Genomic DNA, 21,351 nt, shown 5'->3' with positions numbered 1-21,351 from the left:
CTCGGGCCTAGCTCCGCCCACGGAAGGGAGTGTGGAGGTAACAAAAACATAACCAAAACAAACGTGATATAAAGTTGTCAGCGAGACGGAATGGAGGAGCCGGGAGGAGCGGGGGCAGGTAAGAGCCGGTGTGTTGTCGGTCTCATGTGATGACATCACAGGGGTCCGCAGGTGCTCGACGTCCTGATTGCATAGCTGTACTTTGTAATATAGGGGGCATGGTGACCACCCCCCAAGGACAGAGGATCTGCTTATTATATAAGGGTCTTATTGTACAGTATTTCCCCCCTTTGTCCTGAGGTTCTGATCAGGGGAGTAACAAGGACCTATGGGGCCCATAGTGACACTTAAAATGGGGCCCCACACCACCATGGATATGAGAAGCTTACAATTAGGTTGGGATAATGCACACAGTGATGTCACAATGGTGGGAAGTTACATCACTAGCACAGTGTTCACAGTAATGCCACAGCAGTACAGCAATCAGGCTCACAGTGATATCACAATAGTATGATAGTGTGCATGGGGATGCACAGAAATGAATCAGTGATGTCACAGCACAGAAATAATGCAAAAAAGTAACGCGCTCTTCCATTGGCCATGTACATCACAAACGGCACACATGTCTGAGAGGAGATGGGCCTCATAGTCCACAGTCCTGAGGAAGTATCCTTGGAATCCTATGATGTCACCACTGTCTTGCTTACTGTGCTGTAATGGCTATGGATTGTCACCTGGCTTGTGACTAGTACATGATGTCATCTTTATAGTGATGAGCATGCGGTCTGCGCATACTTTGCATAGCAAGAATCCTGGATATGTCATGTACAGGGATGAAAGATTTATTTGATATTTCAATGTAAATAAAATATATTTCTTTTTTTACTTCTTTTGTGATGTCATCCAAGCCCTCTAGGGTGTATTCACACATGGCAGGGTAGTTGGAGGATCATCAGTTAAAGGGGTTCTACCACCGTAACAACTTATCCCTTATGATGAGTGCTGTATCTGAGCGGAGACCGGTTCCAGAGTCCCCCAAGTGAATGGAGCGATGGGCAAGCATGTGCGCTGCCATTCCATTCATTCTCTAAGGGACTGTTGAAGGAAGCCCAGTCCAAGGCTCAACTATGTCTGGCGGCCCCGTTGGGATGAATAGAGCAGGGTACTCAGGGACCCCCGTTCTTGTGATCAGTTGGGGTCCCAGCAGTCAGACCCTCACTGATCAGATACCTATCACCTATCCTGTAGATGGGGAATAAGTTATGATGGGACAACCCCTTAAAGGGAACTGGTCACCGGGATATTGTAGATAGAGCTGAGGACATGGGTTGCTAGATGGCCACTAGCACATCCGCAATACCCAGTCCCCATTGCTCTGTGTGCTTTTATTGTGTAAAAAAAACTATTTGATACATATGCAAATTAACCTGAGATGAGCCCTGTCCCTGACTCATCTAACGTACAGGACTCATCTCAGATTAATTTGCATATGTATAAAATCTTTTTTTTTTACACAATAAAAGCACCAGGGTTCCCGTTCTCCTGATTAGTAAGGGTTTGACCACTGGGATCCCCACCAATCTAACAGTTATCCCCTATTCAGTGGTTAAGGGATAACGGCTTCTCACCAGAGTATACCTTTAAGTAGAACTTTATAAGACTATCATGTGGGCTTTTTGTTAAAAGCCCCCAATGTCTGCCAAGTGGGGGTCCCACCACTGGGGCCTGCACCTGTCTTTAGAATGGAGCCCGCCAAGTAAAGAAAAGCGCAGTGCACATGCCAGGCCGCCCTCCATTTACTTCTATGGGACTGGCTGAAATAGCCAAGCGGCGCGCTCGGCTATGTTCAGAAGTCCTATTGAAATGAATTGGAAGCGCACTGCGCAAGTGTGGCCACCGCTCCATTGACTTCTATGGGGCGGATGGAAATAGCCGAGCCAGGGCTCAGTAATCTTTGGCAGTCCCCTAGAAATAAATGGAGGACGGCCTTACATGGCTGGTGTGCCTTTCTTTATTTTGCAGGCTCCGTTCTAAAGATAGGCTTGGGGCCCACCTCAGGGACATAACTTAGCATAAGCTAGGGCCAACCCCTTTATTTAAGTACATACTGTAAGTTAAAAGCATTTAGGTGTTAAAGTTGGTCTATCGTCTAACATGTTCATCTGTTGTCACCAGTACACATACATACTGGGGGACATTTATCAAAACTGGGGCTTAGTTGCCCATAGCAACCAGTCAGATTCCATGTTTCATTTTTCAAAACTCCTTTGGTTGGTTTAGGCAATAAGCCCGTTTCCCTTAGCACCAGTTTTGGTAAGTGTCCTCCAGCGGCTCTGGTGAAAATCCATTTGATATAATAAGTATTTAGCTTGGCGTGAAATATTCAGAACTTCACATGAGGAAATCCTGATTAGTTTTCTGATTGTGGCGCATAAAATACCAGCAAAAGTGTGATCATTGTAGAACAAGGAGAGTGAAGAATCTGATCATGTGTGAAGGAAGCTACTGAGATCTGTCAGCAAAGCACAATCTGTCTTGTATGTTATGACGGACCTCCTTTGTTCTTCTATGGGTGCTCGTGGTGTAGCGCTCCCTTCCACACAACCATTCATGCCCACCGATGCCGCCACAAATACTGGCGTACATATGCCGCCCCGCCTACTTGTGCAAAAAGTGACTTCTGGCTCAAAGCAGGTTCTGTGGGGGTCAGTATGAAGGAGAGGTCTGGTGCTGTTTCATTAGTAAATCTGATTTATTGTTGAATTTTCAGATATACCCCCCAAACAGGGGGCTAAGCGCAGTAGATTCTCCTTTTTGGCAAATTTGTTAGAAAAAATCTGTCTAAAATGCAGCATTGTTCACCAAAATTGTGTCAGGATTGGATGCCAAACATGCCAGAATTCAGATGCATCCGCAATAGTAGGGGTGTATTATGTTGGCTGATTTAGGACGCCGCTTGTTTAACCTCCTGTGGACCGTCTGTTGACTGTAAACATCCGGGCTGTCCGCACTGAACTCTACAAGGACCTCCTGAACATCCGTGAAAATTAGCAGCTAGATGGAGATTGTGCAAATACGGGAGCGACAGCCAGGGGCGGACTGGCCATAGACTTTACAGGGAAACCTCCTGGTGGGCCGGTGCCCTAACGGGCTGCCCAAGTGCTTCTCACAGCTGCAAACCAGGTAAGTAATGATCTGACGCTCCTAGAGTTAGTTAATTGGGTTATTCCCCCTCCCCCTATCAGCTGCTAGAAGAGACCATTGCTCCGTGAGCGTTGCGGCCTCTTCCTAGTCACATGGCCTAGTTGCAGCTTAGTCAATGGGGCTGAGTTGTAGCACTAAGCACTGTCATTATACAATGTACCCCTTTAATGCTGGCAGTCTTAAGTACCCAGGTATCCTTCTGACTCCTGAATTCAACTGTGTTGTCATCCTGAAGAAAATGGAGTAGAAGGACAGAATGTGTCAGAGGAGCAACTTCTGGGGAGATAGTTTGTGCCGCTGGGGCATTATTTTGTGCTGTACTGTGGTATTTGGCCCTGCTGGAGCAGCACGTTGTGCCACACCATGGTATTTGTCTCTACTGGGGCGGTATTTTGTGCTGCAATATGGTATTGCTGGCTCCTCCTAATTGTGTTGGCCTTGCCTACTTGTATTAGCCCTGCCTTCTGTCAATTTGGACCTGCCTACAACATGGGGCCACTTTTACTCTTCTTCCAGGGCCACTTTAAGTTCACAGTCTGTCCCTGGTGCCAGCAGGGCTGTCCATAGAGAAGGCAGGTATGTATATTTTACCATGCCTGCCTCCCCCATCGCTGTATACACAGAGCTCCATGAGCACTGTATACACAGATCAGAAAGTGGCAATGCCACTTTCTGCTCCGGTCCTAGCGATCTGTATGAGTTGTGGGTCTTAGCAGCTCTGTAGTGAGGCTTCACAGCTTTGTAAAGCAATAAAATAATAAATGAATGTTAAATACCCCCAAATATCTTGTATGACCTTATGGGGCGCAAAGGGTAACCCAAAAAAAAAATAAAAAATGCCGCCACAGCTCACACTCCAGCTTCTAGCTCCATCGCAGCCACAGTAAACAATATTTCCTTACAGAAAGGGAACATAATTTAACGCTACATTTACACAAACGTTGTGTTTTGTGGATCCGCAAAACACGGATATTGGCCCACATGCCGCGGCTATCATAGAAAATGCCTATTCTTGTCCGCAATTGCGGACAAGAATAGAAGATGTTCTGGGTTTTTTGCGGAGCCGCGGCACAGAGCAACAGATGCGGACTGCACACGGTGTGCTGTCCACCTCTTTTGCGGCCCCATAAAAATGAAAGGGTCCGCACCCGTTCCGCAATTTTGCGGAATGGATGTGGACTCATTCATACATTCGTGTGAATGTAGCCTAATAAAGTATTTTTTGTTGCTGCTTTTAAAAAGTGTCAATAAAGATTGTTTCTTCCCCATTTTTTTTTACATTTTCCCAGGTAATATTGGGTGTCACTCAATATTAGGCAATCATACAGACAAGTTGGATAGTTGGATAGTGTCAGAAAGTTTATATATATATATATACACTGCTCAAAAAAATAAAGGGAACACTTAAACAACACAATGTAACTCCAAGTCAATCACACTTCTGTGAAATCAAACTGTCCACTTAGGAAGCAACACTGAGTGGCAATCAATTTCACATGCTGTTGTGCAAATGGGATAGACAACAGGTGGAAATTATAGGCAATTAGCAAGACACCCCCAATAAAAAGTGGTTCTGCAGGTGGTGAGCACAGACCACTTCTCAGTTCCTATGCTTCCTGGCTGATGTTTTGGTCACTTTTGAATGCTGGCGGTGCTTTCACTCTAGTGGTAGCATGAGACGGAGTCTACAACCCACACAAGTGGCTCAGGTAGTGCAGCTTATCCAGGATGGCACATCAATGCAAGCTGTGGCAAGAAGGTTTGCTGTGTCTTTCAGCGTAGTGTCCTGAGCATGGAGGTGCTACCAGGAGACAAGCCAATACATCAGGAGACATGGAGGAGGCCGTAGGATGGCAACAACCCAGCAGCAGGACCGCTACCTCCGCCTTTGTGCAAGGAGGAACAGGAGGAGCATTGCCAGAGACCTGCAAAATGACCTCCAGCAGGCCACAAATGTGCATGTGTCTGCTCAAACGGTCAGAAACAGACTCCATGAGGGTGATATGAGGGCCCGACATCCACAGGTGGGGGTTGTGCTTACAGCCCAACACCGTGCAGGACGTTTGGCATTTGCCAGAGAACACCAAGATTGGCAAATTCGCCACTGGCGCCCTGTGCTCTTCACAGATGAAAGCAGGTTCACACTGAGCACATGTGACAGACGTGACAGAGTCTGGAGACGCCGTGGAGAACGTTCTGCTGCCTGCAACATCCTCCAGCATGACCGGTTTGGCATTAGGTCAGTAATGGTGTGGGGTAGGGATCGACCGATATTGATTTTTTAGGGCCGATACCGATAATTTGTGAACTTTCAGGCCGATAGCCGATAATTTATACCGATATTCTGGGAATTTTCATTTTTGAGAAAAAAAAAAAATTCCTACACAAATCTGCTGAAAATTAATATGTTTATTGTTAATGTGTATTTTTTTTTAATAAATCTTTTTCATTTATACTTAATATTTTTGTGTTTTTTTTTTTACTAACTTTTAACCCCCTTAGGGACTAGAACCTTTGTCCTATTCACCCTGATAGATCTCTATCAGGGTGAATAGGATCTCACACTGTCCCTGCTGCTCTGTGCATAGTGCACACAGCAGCATGGAGCTGAACATGGCAGCCAGGGCTTCAATAGCGTCCTGGCTGCCATGGTAACCGATCGGAGCCCCAGGCTTACACAGCTGGGGCTCCGATCGGAGGAGCAGGGGAGAGGGGATCCTGTGGCCACTGCCACCAATGATTAATACTGGGGGGGGGGGGGGGGCGCACTGCGCCACCAATGTTTTTACTATTGGCCGGGATGGGGGTGGGGGGCGCACTGCGCCACCAATGATTAATACTGGGGGGCTTGGGGGGGCGCCACCAATGAAGATAAGTCTATCGATCATTCATATACAGGAGGCGGGAGCTGGCTGCAGAATCACATAGCCGGCTCCCGACCTCTATCAGCGGTAGCTGCGATCCGCGGCACCTGAGGAGTTAACTACCGCGGACCGCAGCTATTGCTCATAGAGGTCGGGAGCCGGCTATGTGATTCTGCAGCCAGCTCCCGCCTCCTGTATATGAATGAATGAAAGGCTTATCTTCATTGGTGGCGCAGCGGCCACAGCCCCTCCCCTCCTCTTATGTTCTATCCCCTCATTGGCGGCAGCGGCAGCAGCATCACAGGGGGAGGGAGACACTGCTTCCTTCTCCCCTGTGCTGCGGAGGGAACACAGAGAGCGCTGAGAGCAGCGCGTTCTGTGTTCCCAAAACGTTATCGGTATATCGGCAAAATAGATGCTGATACCGATAACGTTCAAAATCCTCAATATCGGCCGATAATATCGGCCAAACCGATAATCGGTCGATCCCTAGTGTGGGGTGACATTTCTTTGGAGGGCCGCACAGCCCTCCATGTGCTCGCCAGAGGTATCCTGACTGCCATTAAGCACCGTGATGAGATCCTCAGACCCCTTGTGAGACCATATGCTGGTGCGGTTGGCCCTGGGTTCCTCCTAATGCAAGACAATGCTAGACCTCATGCGGCTGGAGTGTGTCAGCAGTTCCTGCAAGATGAAGGCATTGATGCTATGGACTGGCCCGTCCGTTCCCCAGACCTGAATCCAATTGAGCACATCTGGGACATCATGTCTCGCTCTATCCACCAACGTCACGTTGCACCACAGACTGTCCAGGAGTTGGCAGATGCTTTAGTCCAGGTCTGGGAGGAGATCCCTCAGGAGACCGTCCGCCACCTCATCAGGAGCATGCACAGGCGTTGTAGGGAGGTCATACAGGCACGTGGAGGCCACACACACTACTGAGCCTCATTTTGACTTGTTTTAAGGACATTACATCAAAGTTGGATCAGCCTGTAGTGTGTTTTTCCACTTTAATTTTGAGGGTGACTCCAAATCCAGACCTCCATGGTTTAAAAAATTTGATTTCCATTTTTTAATTTTTGTGTGATTTTGTTGTCAGCACATTCAACTATGTAAAGAACAAAGTATTTCAGAAGAATATTTAATTAATTCAGAACTAGGATGTGTTATTTTTGTGTTCCCTTTATTTTTTTGAGCAGTGTATATTCACTCAAAATGATGACAACATGTTGCATAAAACAATACAAATCAATATATTAAAATAGCGCATATATAAGAACTCTTGGGGTAACAAAATTCACTTGGAAATAACTAAAATTCAATGTAATATATTCAATAGAAGTAGACATGGTGTGTATGCCGTAAACAATATATAGGGTGTACTAAACGGACATAAAAAAGGAATATGAATTGCATTCCCTATCCAAGCATTATAGGGACCACCATAATAGTGATCCATCTACCCTTAAATATATGGCATTAGAAAGAGTGGAATATCCATGGAGAGGAGGGAACCGTATCCTCCGAATGTCGAGAATCGAATCAAAGAGGATTTTCAAATTTGACTCCCTAATACCAAAGGGTTTGAACGCAGACATGGAACTCTTTGGGTTCCTATAAAAGGGACGCTGGTCTATCTCGAATGGGACATCTGTGTCAGGCTGTTTCGCAGCACCCAGATCTCCCCTTCTTGGTAGGCCCGCGTCCCCATACACACCATGTCTACTTCTATTGAATATATTACATTATACGGGGACATACACACAAACCATACCTGAAAACAACACCAGAAGTCTCCAATCCTACTTTTATTCCAATTTTTACTTCATTTTTAGCAAAAATGCATTAAAAAACGCAATGAAACCGCATGTGCGTTTTCTTGATTTTTCTATTTGCGTTTTTTATAATATAATGTGTCTTTTACAATGTAACATGTAATTTTTGATCTTTGTATATCTATTTTTACAATATAAAGTGTTTTTTTGATTCAATGAATTTTATACTTAATATATTCATGTCCTTATGGTTATTTATATGTAGTTCCATTTCTATTTATAAATTGTTGCACTTGGAGGAATATAGCAAAAAGATGAAGATATCTCATATGCGGTATCCATAAATCTCTGCAAACTAAAACAGAGAAAAAATTCTGATGCCCCTTTAAAAAAAATGTATCAAAAATATGTGGCTTTCTGCATCCTATATAAGATACTAAGGAAACAAGACGAAAAAATAAAGAAATCGTATATGCGCTCTCTACAAGTATATATAATATATAGATGGCACTGAACCTTTGAAAAAATCGGTATAAAACCGAAATCCACATCCATGTTTTTCGAATCCCTCACTGTCCCAACATGCAATGCACCAATTAATTACGATATATAAAGGACATTCAGTCTTCACTGTCTATACCACTGAGGAAGGGGCTCTTTCACCCCGAAACGCGTATGGTAAATGACAGTGAGGGACGACTAAAGAAAAACATCTTATCCACATTTGAAGGCTAAAGAAATTTGAAATAACCCCGCCTGGAATTGAAAGTCACCTGACCTCCCAGCAAACCACGTGGGACGCCACAACAGGTCCTGAAAGGTCAAAGCGGAAAGACCGCCACAACGAAAAGCCAGGAACGTGGGGAACTTCATATAGAGATCCGGCTCACAGGTCCTTGCAGCTCACAACAAGAGCGTTGCACCGGAGGATTTTGGCGCACAAGCGGCCTAACATCAGGAGCGGTAAAGTACCCAGTTTATAGTACAAAATTGACTGTGAGATAAAGTGTGGAACTACCATTGATTTTTATATCAAATTGTGTGACATACAGTCACTATACAAGTTGTGGATAACCATTATATTTGTCTTTGGACTATTGCTTTATCCATATCTGTTTTCGGATTACATTTGTCTCTGGACTACAACTGTTGGGAAGATCTATCAACAGTCACGGCTATAAGGGCCCTTAGGCACTCAGTGCGATTGAATTTTAGTTATTTCAAAGGGAATTTTATTACCCCAAGAGTTCTTATATATGCACTATTTTAATATATTGATTTGTATTGTTTTATGCAACATGTTGTCATCATTTTGAGTGAATATATATATATATATATATATATATATATATATATAAACTTTCTGACACTATCCAACTTGTCTGTATGATTGCCTAATATTGAGTGACGCCCAATCTTACTTAAATTTTTTCTTACTTTATGAGCAATAGATTGTCAGCTAATCCCTGCCATGTTTACTTGGGCAATGAACCCTCATTTGGCCGATTCAAAAGAACCTTAGATGTGCCCCATGTCTCTTTGAGGAGGCAAAGCAAGGTCAAAGCAGAAGCAGAATGTCTTGTCCTGAGGACCTGGTGACTTCAGGCACTGGTAATGCATAAATGTATTACAAGCCTATCCTACGTGTTACATATATTTGAAGGGGTCTTCAATTACACTTGGTAAGGTTCCTTTAAAGGATAACTGTCGTATTTTTTTTTTTGGGAGTATTGGATTGTGGTGATTAATATCACCTTGGTGGCCCTATTTCAACTTTTCACTGTGTATTCAATTACCCCTTAATTCCACATTTTTGTTCCCTGTACTGCCTACTTTTACCTGTGCTTAAAATATGGTCCGTCTATCTGTTGAAGGACGGAGGACGCAATGTGCAAGGTCACATTACTGACAGCCAGGGACTGTAAGTAAATGATTAAAGCCAGGTCCTCCCCAGCAGCTGATAACAGTGCCTGGGCTGTGTGCACTTCTCCCTGTCCCTGCGCTTGGCAGACGCTCCCTCACTCAGCAGAGCTGGAGAATGCAGAGTGGAAGCAGCGCACAACAGGGAAGGGAGATCTGCCGTCTGCTCAGTGTATAAATGAAAGCAACATGTGGTAAGAGGACCCCTTTGTGCTGCAGGAGATTAACCCTTTAGGGGGGAGGGCTCCGGTTACTGACACTTTTGGGGGGCTATTGTTACTGGCTAGTGAGGGCAGGCGGGATTAGCCTCAGGGTGAGGGCAGTGGCGGCCATTTTAACTGAATACTGAAATTGCAGTTTTATGCAGACTGGTTCCTAAGGGCTGAATCTTATTAAATATGGGGTAAGTCAGTCTAATAGTAACTGATTCTGGAATATCATGTTATTAGTAACTACATATATGAAAATTGAAATTAGGGTCTAAATGTGACAGTTATCCTTTAAGTTACATTTGCAATTCTGCTAACCTAAATTACTAAAATGTGCTTGCAAATTCCATCGGTAATTTTTCTATTGTAGCACATGGAAGTATATCCTGACAATGGACATTTATATGTTGAAGTGAAGTTTTGGTTGCTGATCTGTTACAATGTAACATGTACAAATAGACAAAGTATCATGTTTGTGATATATGCAGAGCATCCATTCCCTTGGTGCGTTAAATGGAGATTCCTCCGTCATCAGTTCCTTTCTGCAGTAGCTCTGCACCGTCCATACTCCTGGATCTTCTGTACAGCATCTTTATTGCTCTCTACACTTTCCTTATTATACCATCTTAAAGATATTCAGTACTAGGGCTGGGCTATTTTGCTAAAAAAAATCTCAATTATTTTGTATTTAACCCCTTAAGGACCGGGCTCATTTTCACCTTAAGGACCAGGCCATTTTTTGGAAATCTGACCAGTGTCACTTTAAGTGCTCATAACTTTAAAACGCTTTGACTTACCCAGGCCGTTCTGAGATTGTTTTTTCGTCACATATTGTACTTCATGTCACTGCTAAAATTGGGTCAAAAAATTTAATTTTTTTGCATAAAAAAATACAATTTTTACCAAAAATTTTGAAAAATTAGCAAATTTCAAACTTTCAGTTTCTCTACTTCTGTAATACATAGTAATACCCCCAAAAATTATGATGATTTTACATTCCCCATATGTCTACTTCATGTTTGAATTGTTTTGGGAATGATATTTTATTTTTTGGGGATGTTACAAGGCTTAGAAGTTTAGAAGCAAATTTTGAAATTTTCAGAAATCTTCAAAATCCCACTTTTTATGGACCAGTTCAGGTTTGAAGTCACTTTGTGAGGCTTAGATAATAGAAACCTCCCAAAAATGACCCCATTCTAGAAACTACACCCCTCAAGGTATTCAAAACTGTTTTTTCAAACTTTATTAACCCTTTAGGTCTTCCACAAGAGTTAATGGCAGATGGAGAAACAATTTTGAAATTTCTATTTTTTGGAAAATTTTCCAATATAATCAATTTTTTCCAGGAGTAAAACAAGGGTTAACTGCCAAACAACACTCAAAATGGGTTGCCCTGATTCTGTAGTTTGCAAAAACACCCCATATGTGGTCGTAAACTACTGTTTGGCCGAACGGTAGCACATAGAAGGAGGGGAACACCATATGGGTTTTGGAAGGCAGATTTGGCAGGACTGGTTTTGTTTATACCATGTCCCATTTGAAGCCCCCTGTTGCACCCCTAGAATAGAAATTTCAAAAAAGTGACTCCATCTAAGAAAGTACACCCCTCAAGGTATTCAAAACTGGGTTTACAAACTTTGTTAACCCTTTAGGTGTTCCACAAGAGTTAATGGCAGATGGAGAAACAATTTTGAAATTTCTATTTTTTGGAAAAGTTTCCAATATAATCAATTTTTTCCAGGAGTAAAACAAGGGTTAGCTGCCAAACAACACTCAAAATGGGTTGCCCTGATTCTGTAGTTTGCAAAAACACCCCATATGTGGTCGTAAACTACTGTTTGGCCGAACGGTAGCACATAGAAGGAGGGGAACGCCATATGGGTTTTGGAAGGCAGATTTGGCAGGACTGGTTTTGTTTATACCATGTCCCATTTGAAGCCCCCTGTTGCACCCCTAGAATAGAAATTTCAAAAAAGTGACTCCATCTAAGAAAGTACACCCCTCAAGGTATTCAAAACTGGGTTTACAAACTTTGTTAACCCTTTAGGTGTTCCACAAGAGTTAATGGCAGATGGAGAAACAATTTTGAAATTTCTATTTTTTGGAAAAGTTTCCAATATAATACATTTTTTCCAGGAGTAAAACAAGGGTTAACTGCCAAACAACACTCAAAATGGGTTGCCCTGATTCTGTAGTTTGCAAAAACACCCCATATGTGGTCGTAAACTACTGTTTGGCTAAACGGCAGGACATAGAAGAAGGGGAATGTCATATGGTTTTTGGAAGGCAGATTTTGCTGGACTGGTTTATTGACACCATGTACCCTTTCAAGCCCCCTGATGCACCCCTAGAGTAGAAACTCCATAAAAGTGACCCCATCTAGGAAACTATGGGATAAGGTGGTTGTTGTTTTGGGACTATTTTAGGGGTAAATTAGATTTTTGGTTGCTCTATATTACTCTTTTTGAGGCAATGTAACAAAAAAATTAAATTCTAAAATTGTTTCTACATTCGCTATTTAGTTTTGTGGAACACCTAAAGGGTTAACGTAGTTTGTAAAGTAACTTTTGAATACCTTGAGGGGTGTAGTTTCTTAGATGGGGTCACTTTTTTGGAGTTTCTAGTCTAGGCTACATCAGGGGGGGCTTCTAATGGGACATGGTGTCAAAAAAAAAACTGTCCATCAAAATCTGCCTTCCAGAAACCATATGGAGTTCCCTTTGTTCTATGCCCTGCCGTGCGGCTATATAGCCATTTACGACCACATATGGGGTGTTTCTGCAAACTACAGAATCAGGGCCATAAATATTGAGTTTTGTTTGGCTGTTAACCCTAGCTTTATTACCGGCAAAAAGGATTCAAATGGAAATTTTGCCCAAAAATGGGTGTTTTGGCACCGTTTTTATTTTATATTTTTAACACCGTTCATCCGAGGCGTTTGGGCAAAAGTTATTTTTATAGCGACGACTTTTACGCACGCGACGATGCCCAATATGTATGGCTCTCAGACTTTGGAGACACTAAGCAGGCATCCTAAAAACTGCGGCCCTCCAGATGTTGTAAAACTACAATTCCCACCATGCCCTGCTGATGGCTGTAGGTTGTCTGGGCATGCTGGGAGTTATAGTTTTACAACATCTGGAGGGCCGCAGTTTGAGGATGCCTGCACTAAAACTAATATTTTTTTGGGAAAAAAAAAATGTTTCCGTGTCTCCAAAGTCTGAGAGCCATAGTTTTTTATGTTCTCTAGTGGACTGTTGGGGATTATAAAAATTTAGTACTCCATGGAAGTGTGATACTCCCTGAAGCAATCGATAATGCAGAGGCCCGGATGATCGGGGCACGTGTCACACTGAGTGGTGGTGTCCTTCCGTATCCCCCTCTTGTGACACACTCTGCACTTTTTTTGGGTTCGTCCCTTCTTTCCAGTATGGGGGACCACACCTGGAAAGTGTTGGCCAGGGACGATCCGGGCGCCTCCAATTCCCGAGGTACTCCGGCCTGCTCTTTCCCGGTCCGAAAAGATCAGGGCCTTGAGGACTGCCTCATAGAATTGGAGGAATGTCCCTGTGCTGCCAGCGCTTCGGGATAGTACAAAAGAGTTGTACATGGCAACCTGTACCAAGTAGACCGCAACTTTTTTGTACCATGCCCGGGTTTTGCGCATGGCGTTATATGGCTTGAGGACTTGATCAGAGAGATCAACTCCTCCCATATACCGATTGTAGTCGACGATACAATCGGGCTTGAGGACCGTTGCCGCGGTACCTCGCACAGGGACTGGGGTGGTGCTGTTACTGTGGATTGTGGACAGCATAAGGACATCCCTCTTGTTTTTATACCTGACCAGCAACAGGTTTCCACTGGTAAGGGCACAGGTCTCACCCCTGGGGATAGGTACCTGGAGGGGGTAGGCAGGGAGGCCGCGTTGATTTTTCCGCACGGTCCCACAAGTGAACGTGGATCTGGCGGCAAGGGACCTGAACAAGGGGATACTGGTATAAAAGTTGTCCACGTACAAGTGGTAACCGTTATCCAGCAGTGGGTACATAAGGTCCCACACGAGTTTCCCGGTAACACCCAGAGTGGGGGGACATTCTGGGGGTTGAATACGGGAATCTCGCCCCTCGTACACACGAAATTTGTAAGTGTACCCTGAGGTACTCTCACAAATTTTGTATAGCTTCACGCCATACCTCGCCCGCTTTGTGGGAATGTATTGGCGGAAACTGAGTCTCCCCTTGAACGCAACGAGAGACTCATCAACCGCGACCTCCCTTCCAGGTACGTAGGCCTCCATGAATTTGGCCCCAAAGTGATCGATGACCGGCCGTATCTTATACAGCCGGTCATAGGCAGGATCACCTCGGGGTGGACATGCTGCATTATCGGAATAATGCAGACATTTCCGGACGGCCTCAAACCGGGAGCGTGTCATGACCATACTGTACAGTGGGGTCTGGTATAGGACGTCCCCACTCCAGTATTGCCTGACACTGGGTTTTTGGACTAGACCCATATGCAGCACGAGGCCCCAAAATGTCCTCATCTCGGCTGCACTGACCGGCGTCCAGCCACCGGGTCTAGCCAAAAATGAGCCTGGGTTTTGAGCGACGAACTGTTGGGCGTACAGATTCGTCTGCTCCACCATCAGATTCACCAGTGGGTTACTGAAAAAAAAACTAAAATAGTCAATTTCAGTAAACCCCACTGTGGGAATCTGGATTCCAGGATTGCCAGCAAAATCCGGAATCTCAGGCTCAAAGTCCACTGGGGGACACCAACTAAGTTCATCGGCAGGGGGCTCCGGTGGACTTATTTGGTGGGCCGGGAAACCAGTACGAACCCCAGGGCGGCTCGTACTAGGGTGGGCCACAGGATCCCTAGCATGTGGGGCCCCTGGCTCCGCCTGGCGGCGTCTCCGCCGCCTCGGTGGCTCATCATCATCCGATGATGATGAGGAGGATGCGGATGACAAAAGGAACGTGGGGTCATCCTCATCCTCACTGGGGCTCTCAGAGTCGGAGGCAATCTGGGCGTATGCCTCCTCGGCCGAGAACATCCGGCGGGCCATGGGTGTGTGTGCGTGTAAGTGTGCGTGTGTGGAAACCTTTATTATATGTGCGTGTGTGTGGGGGCAACGGGTGTTCACGTACTAAAAAAGGCAAAAAAAGAAAGGGCAAGTGTTAGGAAAAAAAAGTTCAAATTTGCTGATCAGCGGTACAACGCTGATCAGCGGTCGGTGGGGTGGTGCGGTGGTGGGGTGGGCGATGCGCTAACAGTGGACGGACGCTAAAAAGTGCCGGCCAGTCAGCGCACGCAGAAAAAAAAAAAAAAAGTGGTGGTGAGGGGAAGGGGGGCTGGTGGGGGGCTGGTGGGGGGGGCGGGGCTGGTGGGGGGGTCTGGGGTCTGATGGATCAAAAAAAGTTTTGAAATAAAAGAACTTTTTTTTTTTTTCTAACTTTTCCCTTCTTTCCCTGCCTAACGGTGCCTCTCCCTCACTGACCCTAACCTACCTGGGTGGCGATGGGTGCAGGAGGGTGATGGATGGCGATTAGGGGGACGCAGGAGCTGGTGCCGAACGGTGCTGCACGGTCAGGGTGCTGGACAGGAAGAGGAGGGGAGAGAGGAGCGCAGGAAGTTTGAATCTCGCGCCTCTCTCCCCTGCTCCAATCAGCACCCTGGACAGCGGCGTTCAGCACCAGGGCCAGCAACGCCTCTCCAAATCCTCGGACTGCGATAGGTGGTGTATAATTACGCCACCGATCGCAGTCTTTTTCCGGTTCATCGGGTCACAGGACACCCGAATGGACCGGAAACGCAGAAAACCGCAGGTCTGAATTGACCTGCGGTTTTCTGCGATCGTCGATACGGGGGGGGTCAAATGACCCCCCCCTGCATTGTTACGGGATGCCGGCTGAATGATTTCAGCCGGCATCCCGTTCCGATTAACCCCCGCGGCGCCGGAATGCCGATTTTAAGTCAGGACGTACCGGTACGTCCTGTGTCCTTAAGGACTCGGGAAATAGGGCGTACCGGTACGTCCTATGTCCTTAAGGGGTTAAGGACATTTATCTATTAATTTATTATTATTATTTTTTAACGTACTGTACTATAACGCTATGAGGATGCAGCCATCCACCTGTTGGAGTGGTATCACTAGCCGAAGTCACTGACGGCCAGATAGCCCTCCTCACTGATGCTGCCCAACTGGGAGGAAGGGCTCGTTCAGGGCCAGGAACTTCACATAAAGACCTTAATGGCTATGTACACTTTCGGGGGCAATTATTTTATGATTGCATACTAAGAAAGAAATCAAAAAGAGCGGGCGGCACTGCTCGGTCACTCCTCACGCGATGGGACGTCCTCCGATACCCAGTCACACACAGTGTTAGTGGTGGTCAGCCAAAAGACCAGACAACTTGCGTAACTCTTGATTGTAGAAAATAAAAGTAGACGGCACTCACCACTGTCAGAAGTTTCTTCTTCATTCCTCCATATAGGTACAAACATACATAGGGCTGGGGCAGACACACATGTCTCGGAAAGCTAGACTGCAGCGACGGCCGTTTCGCGCAACCGCTCTTCTTTTGGCTACTGAGGTCATGGCGTCGATGCACACCTACTTAAAGGCGTCATCCTGCATGGTTGTCATAGCAAGCACCAACACTCTCACCTCCTTAAAGTGCAAGACATACAATTAAAGCCAATAACAGAGGATAAATTGTCATATGAAGACACTAAGATCATTCCTTTCATTCAGGCCCAGGGGACCCATAGCATCGGTACGGATTATCCACCTGGACTCCTTTTGGAGAAGTAGACGATGCCTATCGCCTCCTCTTGCCGACACAGGAACCAGTTCCAAACCTGCAAAACTAAGGCAATTAACATTACCTCCATGCATACGACGCACATGGTCAATAAGCCGGGGGCATCCCTTGCCTGTTTTCACTGAGTTAAGGTGTTCCCTAAACCTTTGAAACATAGGACTGATGGTTTTCCCACATAGAAAGACCCACACCGGCATAAGACCACATACACCACATAAGAAGTCTTGCAGGTAATGAACTGGTTAATCCTGCGTCCAACCTCTCCGAACACAAGGTATTTCTTCTGGTGGTTATACTTGCAAAATGAGCAGTCCCCGCATTTAAAATTACCTACGGGCTTGCTGCTTGTTAGCCAGTCTGCCGTCCTATCATCGAGAAAGCGGCTGGTGACTAAAGTGTCCATGATTGTATGACACCTCTTAAAGGCCAAAAGGGGTTTCCTCTCCGCGTACTCCTTAATGCTCATTTCTTAAAATATCCCAATTTTTGCAAATCACCCGTTTTATAAGATCTGAAACAAGACTAAACTTAAACAAAAAAACAAACCTATCACCGCTATCCTTGTTATCCCTTTTCTGATTTACTCCTGGTCAATAATTTCTCCTGCGTGTGTTGGTATGCTCTACTCGTGGATAAATTAAGATCACTGGGTATATAGCCCTTTCTCAAAAATCTCTCCTTCAATTCAGTAACCTAGTTAATATACCCATCGTTAGTACTATTAATTCTTCTAAGCCTAATAAACTGTCCATAAGGGACAGATTCCTTTACGCTACGGGGATGAAAGCTCTCGTGGTGCAGGAGGGTGTAAGAGGCAGTAGGCTTACGAAACCCTTCGGTGATTAAAGTATTGTTGCGCACCATGACATGAACATCAAGAGACTCCCCTCCAAAATTAAGGGTGAACTTCATGTTCATGTCATTGGTGCAATTAAAAAAGGAGACAGACTCCTTACATTGAGCCTCAGTACCCGACCACACCACGAAAATGTCATCCACGTAGCGTATAAATAGTTGTGTATAGATAAGGTAGGGGTTGTCCACAGAAAAAATATACCTGTCCTCAAACCTATCGAGATAGATATTCGAAAATGTGCAGGACACCGGAGTGCCCATCGCGGTGCCGTATATTTGCCTGAACCACTGGGAACCAAACTTAAAGGTGTTCTTAGCTAACAGAAATGATAAGCCTTCACCTACAAACTGGCATTTTACTCATTTTGGACCAAAAAATATATATTTTTCAATTGGTCTTTATTAAAAATATTAAGCCGTTCTGTCACAAAAGATTTACTGTTTGTCTAGCTGTGTGAATGGTACTGTCACTTTGTGCCGGTCATCTAATAAATCTTATCTATAAATTACTAAAAGGTCATAAACACTTATTTAACCCCTTAGGCACCCATGACGTATCGGCAATAACATGACGTATCGGCAATAAATAGTGGCAATAAAACCATCATCTCATCCCGCATAAAACATACCCTACCCAAGGTAATCGCCCAAAAACTGAAAAAATTATGTCTCTCAGACTATGGAAACACTAAAACATGATTATTATTTTTTTTGCTTCAAAAATGAAATCATTGTGTAAAACTTACATAAATAAAAAAAAAAGTATACATATTAGGTATCTCCACATCCGTGACAACCTGGTCTATAAAAATATCACATGATCTAACCTGTCAGATTAATGTTGTAAATAACAAAAAATAAAATCGGTGCCAAAACAGCTGCTTCTTGTTATCTTGCCTCACAAAAAGTGTAATATAGAGCAACCAAAAATCATATGTACCCTAAACTAGTACCAACAATACTGCCACCCTATCCCGTAGTTTCCAAAATGGGGTCACTTTTTTGGAGTTTCTACTCTAGGGGTGCATCAGGGGGGCTTCAAATGGGACATGGTGTCAAAAAAACTAGTCCAGCAAAATCTGCCTTCCAAAAACCGTATGGCATTCCTTTCCTTCTGCGCCCTGCCGTGTGCCCGTACAGCAGTTTACGACCACATATGGGGTGTTTCTGTAAACTACAGAATCAGGGCCATAAATATTAAGTTTTGTTTGGCTGTTAACCCTTGCTTTGTTACGGGGAAAAATGGATTAAAATGGAAAATTTGCCCAAAAATTTAAATTCTGAAATTTCATCTCCATTTGCCAATAACTCTTGTGGAACACCTAAAGGGTTAACAACGTTTGTAAAATCCAGTTTTGAATACCTTGAGGGGTGTAGTTTCTTAGATGGTGTCACTTTTATAGAGTTTCTACTCTAGGGGTGTATCAGGGGGGCTTCAAATGGGACATGGTGTCAAAAAAAACAGTCCAGCAAAATCTGCCTTCCAAAAACCGTATGGCATTCCTTTCCTTCTGCGCCCTGCCGTGTGCATGTACAGTAGTTTGCGACCACATATGGGGTGTTTCTGTAAACTACAGAATCAGGGCCATAAATATTAAGTTTTGTTTGGCTGTTAACCCTTGCTTTGTAAAAGTAAAAAAAATATTAAAATGGAAAATCTGCCAAAAAAGGGAAATTTTGAAATTGTATCTCTATTTTCCATTAATTCTTGTGGAACACCTAAAGGGTTAACAAAGTTTGTAAAATCAGTTTTGAATACCTTGAGGGGTGTAGTTTATAGAATGGGGTCATTTTTGGGTGGTTTCTATTATGTAAGCCTCGCAAAGTGACTTCAGACCTGAACTGGTCCCTAAAAATTGGGTTTTTGAAAATTTCTGAAAAATTTCAAGATTTGCTAAACTTCTAAGCCTTGTAACATCCCCAAAAAATAAAATATCATTTCCAAAATGATCCAAACATGAAGTAGACATATGGGGAATGTAAAGTAATAACTATTTTTGGAGGTATTACTATGTATTATAGAAGTAGAGAAATTGAAACTTGGAAATTTGCCATTTTGAAAAAAAATTTGGTAAATTTGGTATTTTTTTTTTTTAAATAAAAATGGTTTTTTTACTTCATTTTACCAGTGTCATGAAGTACAATATGTGACGAAAAAACAATCTCAGAATGGCCTGGATAAGTCAAAGCGTTTTAAAGTTATCAGCACTTAAAGTGACACTGGTCAGATTTGCAAAAAATGGCCAAGTCCAGAAGGTAAAATAGGGCCGAGTCCTTAAGGGGTTAAGCCACATTCTTATGAGTAAGATAAGTATTGAGCTATAATGAGTGTTTAGGAGGTCAGAGATGAGGAGCCGTCAACTTAGCTACCTGAGTGATCACAGTAAAAATACAGAGTATGCTACTAAATAAGTGTACAAAAAACAATTATGGGAAGCTCACCAAAATAGAGCACGGCCTGCTACCATCCAATATTTTGATTGATTTTATAATTGCAATTGTTCTTATATTGCTATATGTCATATTCATGTTAGTATATAACAAGATTTTAGAAGTTTAGGAATAAATGAGATTCATTTGACTTCTTGCGAGCTGGCCATTTTCTGTTTATTTTTTATGCTACTAAATAATCTCAAGGCTGTACAGAGAAAGGGCCTCAAAATTTTTAATAAAGACCAACTGAAAAAAAAAAATTTTTTAGCTCAAAATGAGTGCAATGCAATAATAAAAAAAAATTGTCCCCAATGGTGTACATGGCCTTTAACATGCCGGTCATTGGAATCAGGTGGCAGAGCTCTTTCTATCACTGCTGCCCCATATCACAGGCGGATCTGCCAGCTGTTGTATCAGTTTCTGGAAATAGGCCCTTCTTTTTCTCCTATAGGATGCGCTCTCCAAAGTCTGGTGCCACCTACAGAGAAGGAGAGCAATGACAGCTATACTTTCATTTGCCGTACACATCCCATGTGACCACGGTGCTTTGTGAGCAGCCAATGAAAATAGATCGATATGATTTTTCTAAAAACCATCACTGGGCACCAAAAAGGCAAATTATTCTAAATATTGTGATTAATCGCCCAGCCCTATTCAGTACATTGAATCTTGATGACATCATCTTTTTCTGTCTTACATGGGTGTATCTACCATAGTAGCAGGCACAGCAGCTGCTATGGGGCCCAACAACTAAGGAGGCCCATAAACACTCCTAGCGGCCAGACCTGCACAGGGATTCATACTTACTCCCTGCAACTGGATCCCATTTTTTTTACTCTGTAGCCTTGGCTGTCGAGCTCTAAATATTCGGTTTGACGCAGCTGCAATAGCGACCTAACCCCCTTGCGGCATGTCAATTAGTCACATGACGCAAGGAGGTCAGGTCACTGACAGCATCAGAATGGATATTTACAGCAGGGGACCCAAGCGAGGCAGCAGAGAAGGGGGAGCGAAGAAGTCGGGTGTCCAACCCCTCGAAGATTGTCAGTATTCTAATCTACAATTGCATTGAGGGTGCTTTCAGAGGGAGCACCCTCCCCCTGTCAGCCACTTATAGGGGGTTAAATTGCTGGGACTGGAGATGGCTCTGATCTCAGCAGTTGCATCAGGAGACCGGCAGTGTATTACAGCCGAGTTCCCACTGCAATCTTGTGGGGACATTAAGTAGTTGCCCATGAGTCTATCATCATGGATATAT

General features: G+C 44.0%; 1 protein-coding gene across 2 annotated transcripts in view; it reads left to right on the top strand.

Moving 5' to 3' along the window:
* INPP5K (inositol polyphosphate-5-phosphatase K) overlaps window positions 1-21,351 on the top strand; it is an 86,104-nt gene continuing 64,753 nt past the window's right edge. For both annotated transcript variants that reach the window (XM_040423541.1, XM_040423540.1), the window contains exon 1: window positions 1-118. In XM_040423541.1, coding sequence (XP_040279475.1) covers window positions 91-118 — 28 coding nt within the window. In that variant the 5' untranslated portion in view covers window positions 1-90. The remainder of the gene's footprint in view (window positions 119-21,351) is intronic.

This window comes from Bufo bufo, chromosome 3 (assembly GCF_905171765.1).
Source record: "Bufo bufo chromosome 3, aBufBuf1.1, whole genome shotgun sequence".
In the NCBI taxonomy this organism is placed as follows: Eukaryota; Metazoa; Chordata; class Amphibia; order Anura; family Bufonidae; genus Bufo; species Bufo bufo.
The sequence above is the reverse complement of the archived record's forward strand: the minus strand, read 5'-3'. Positions and strand labels throughout refer to the sequence as shown.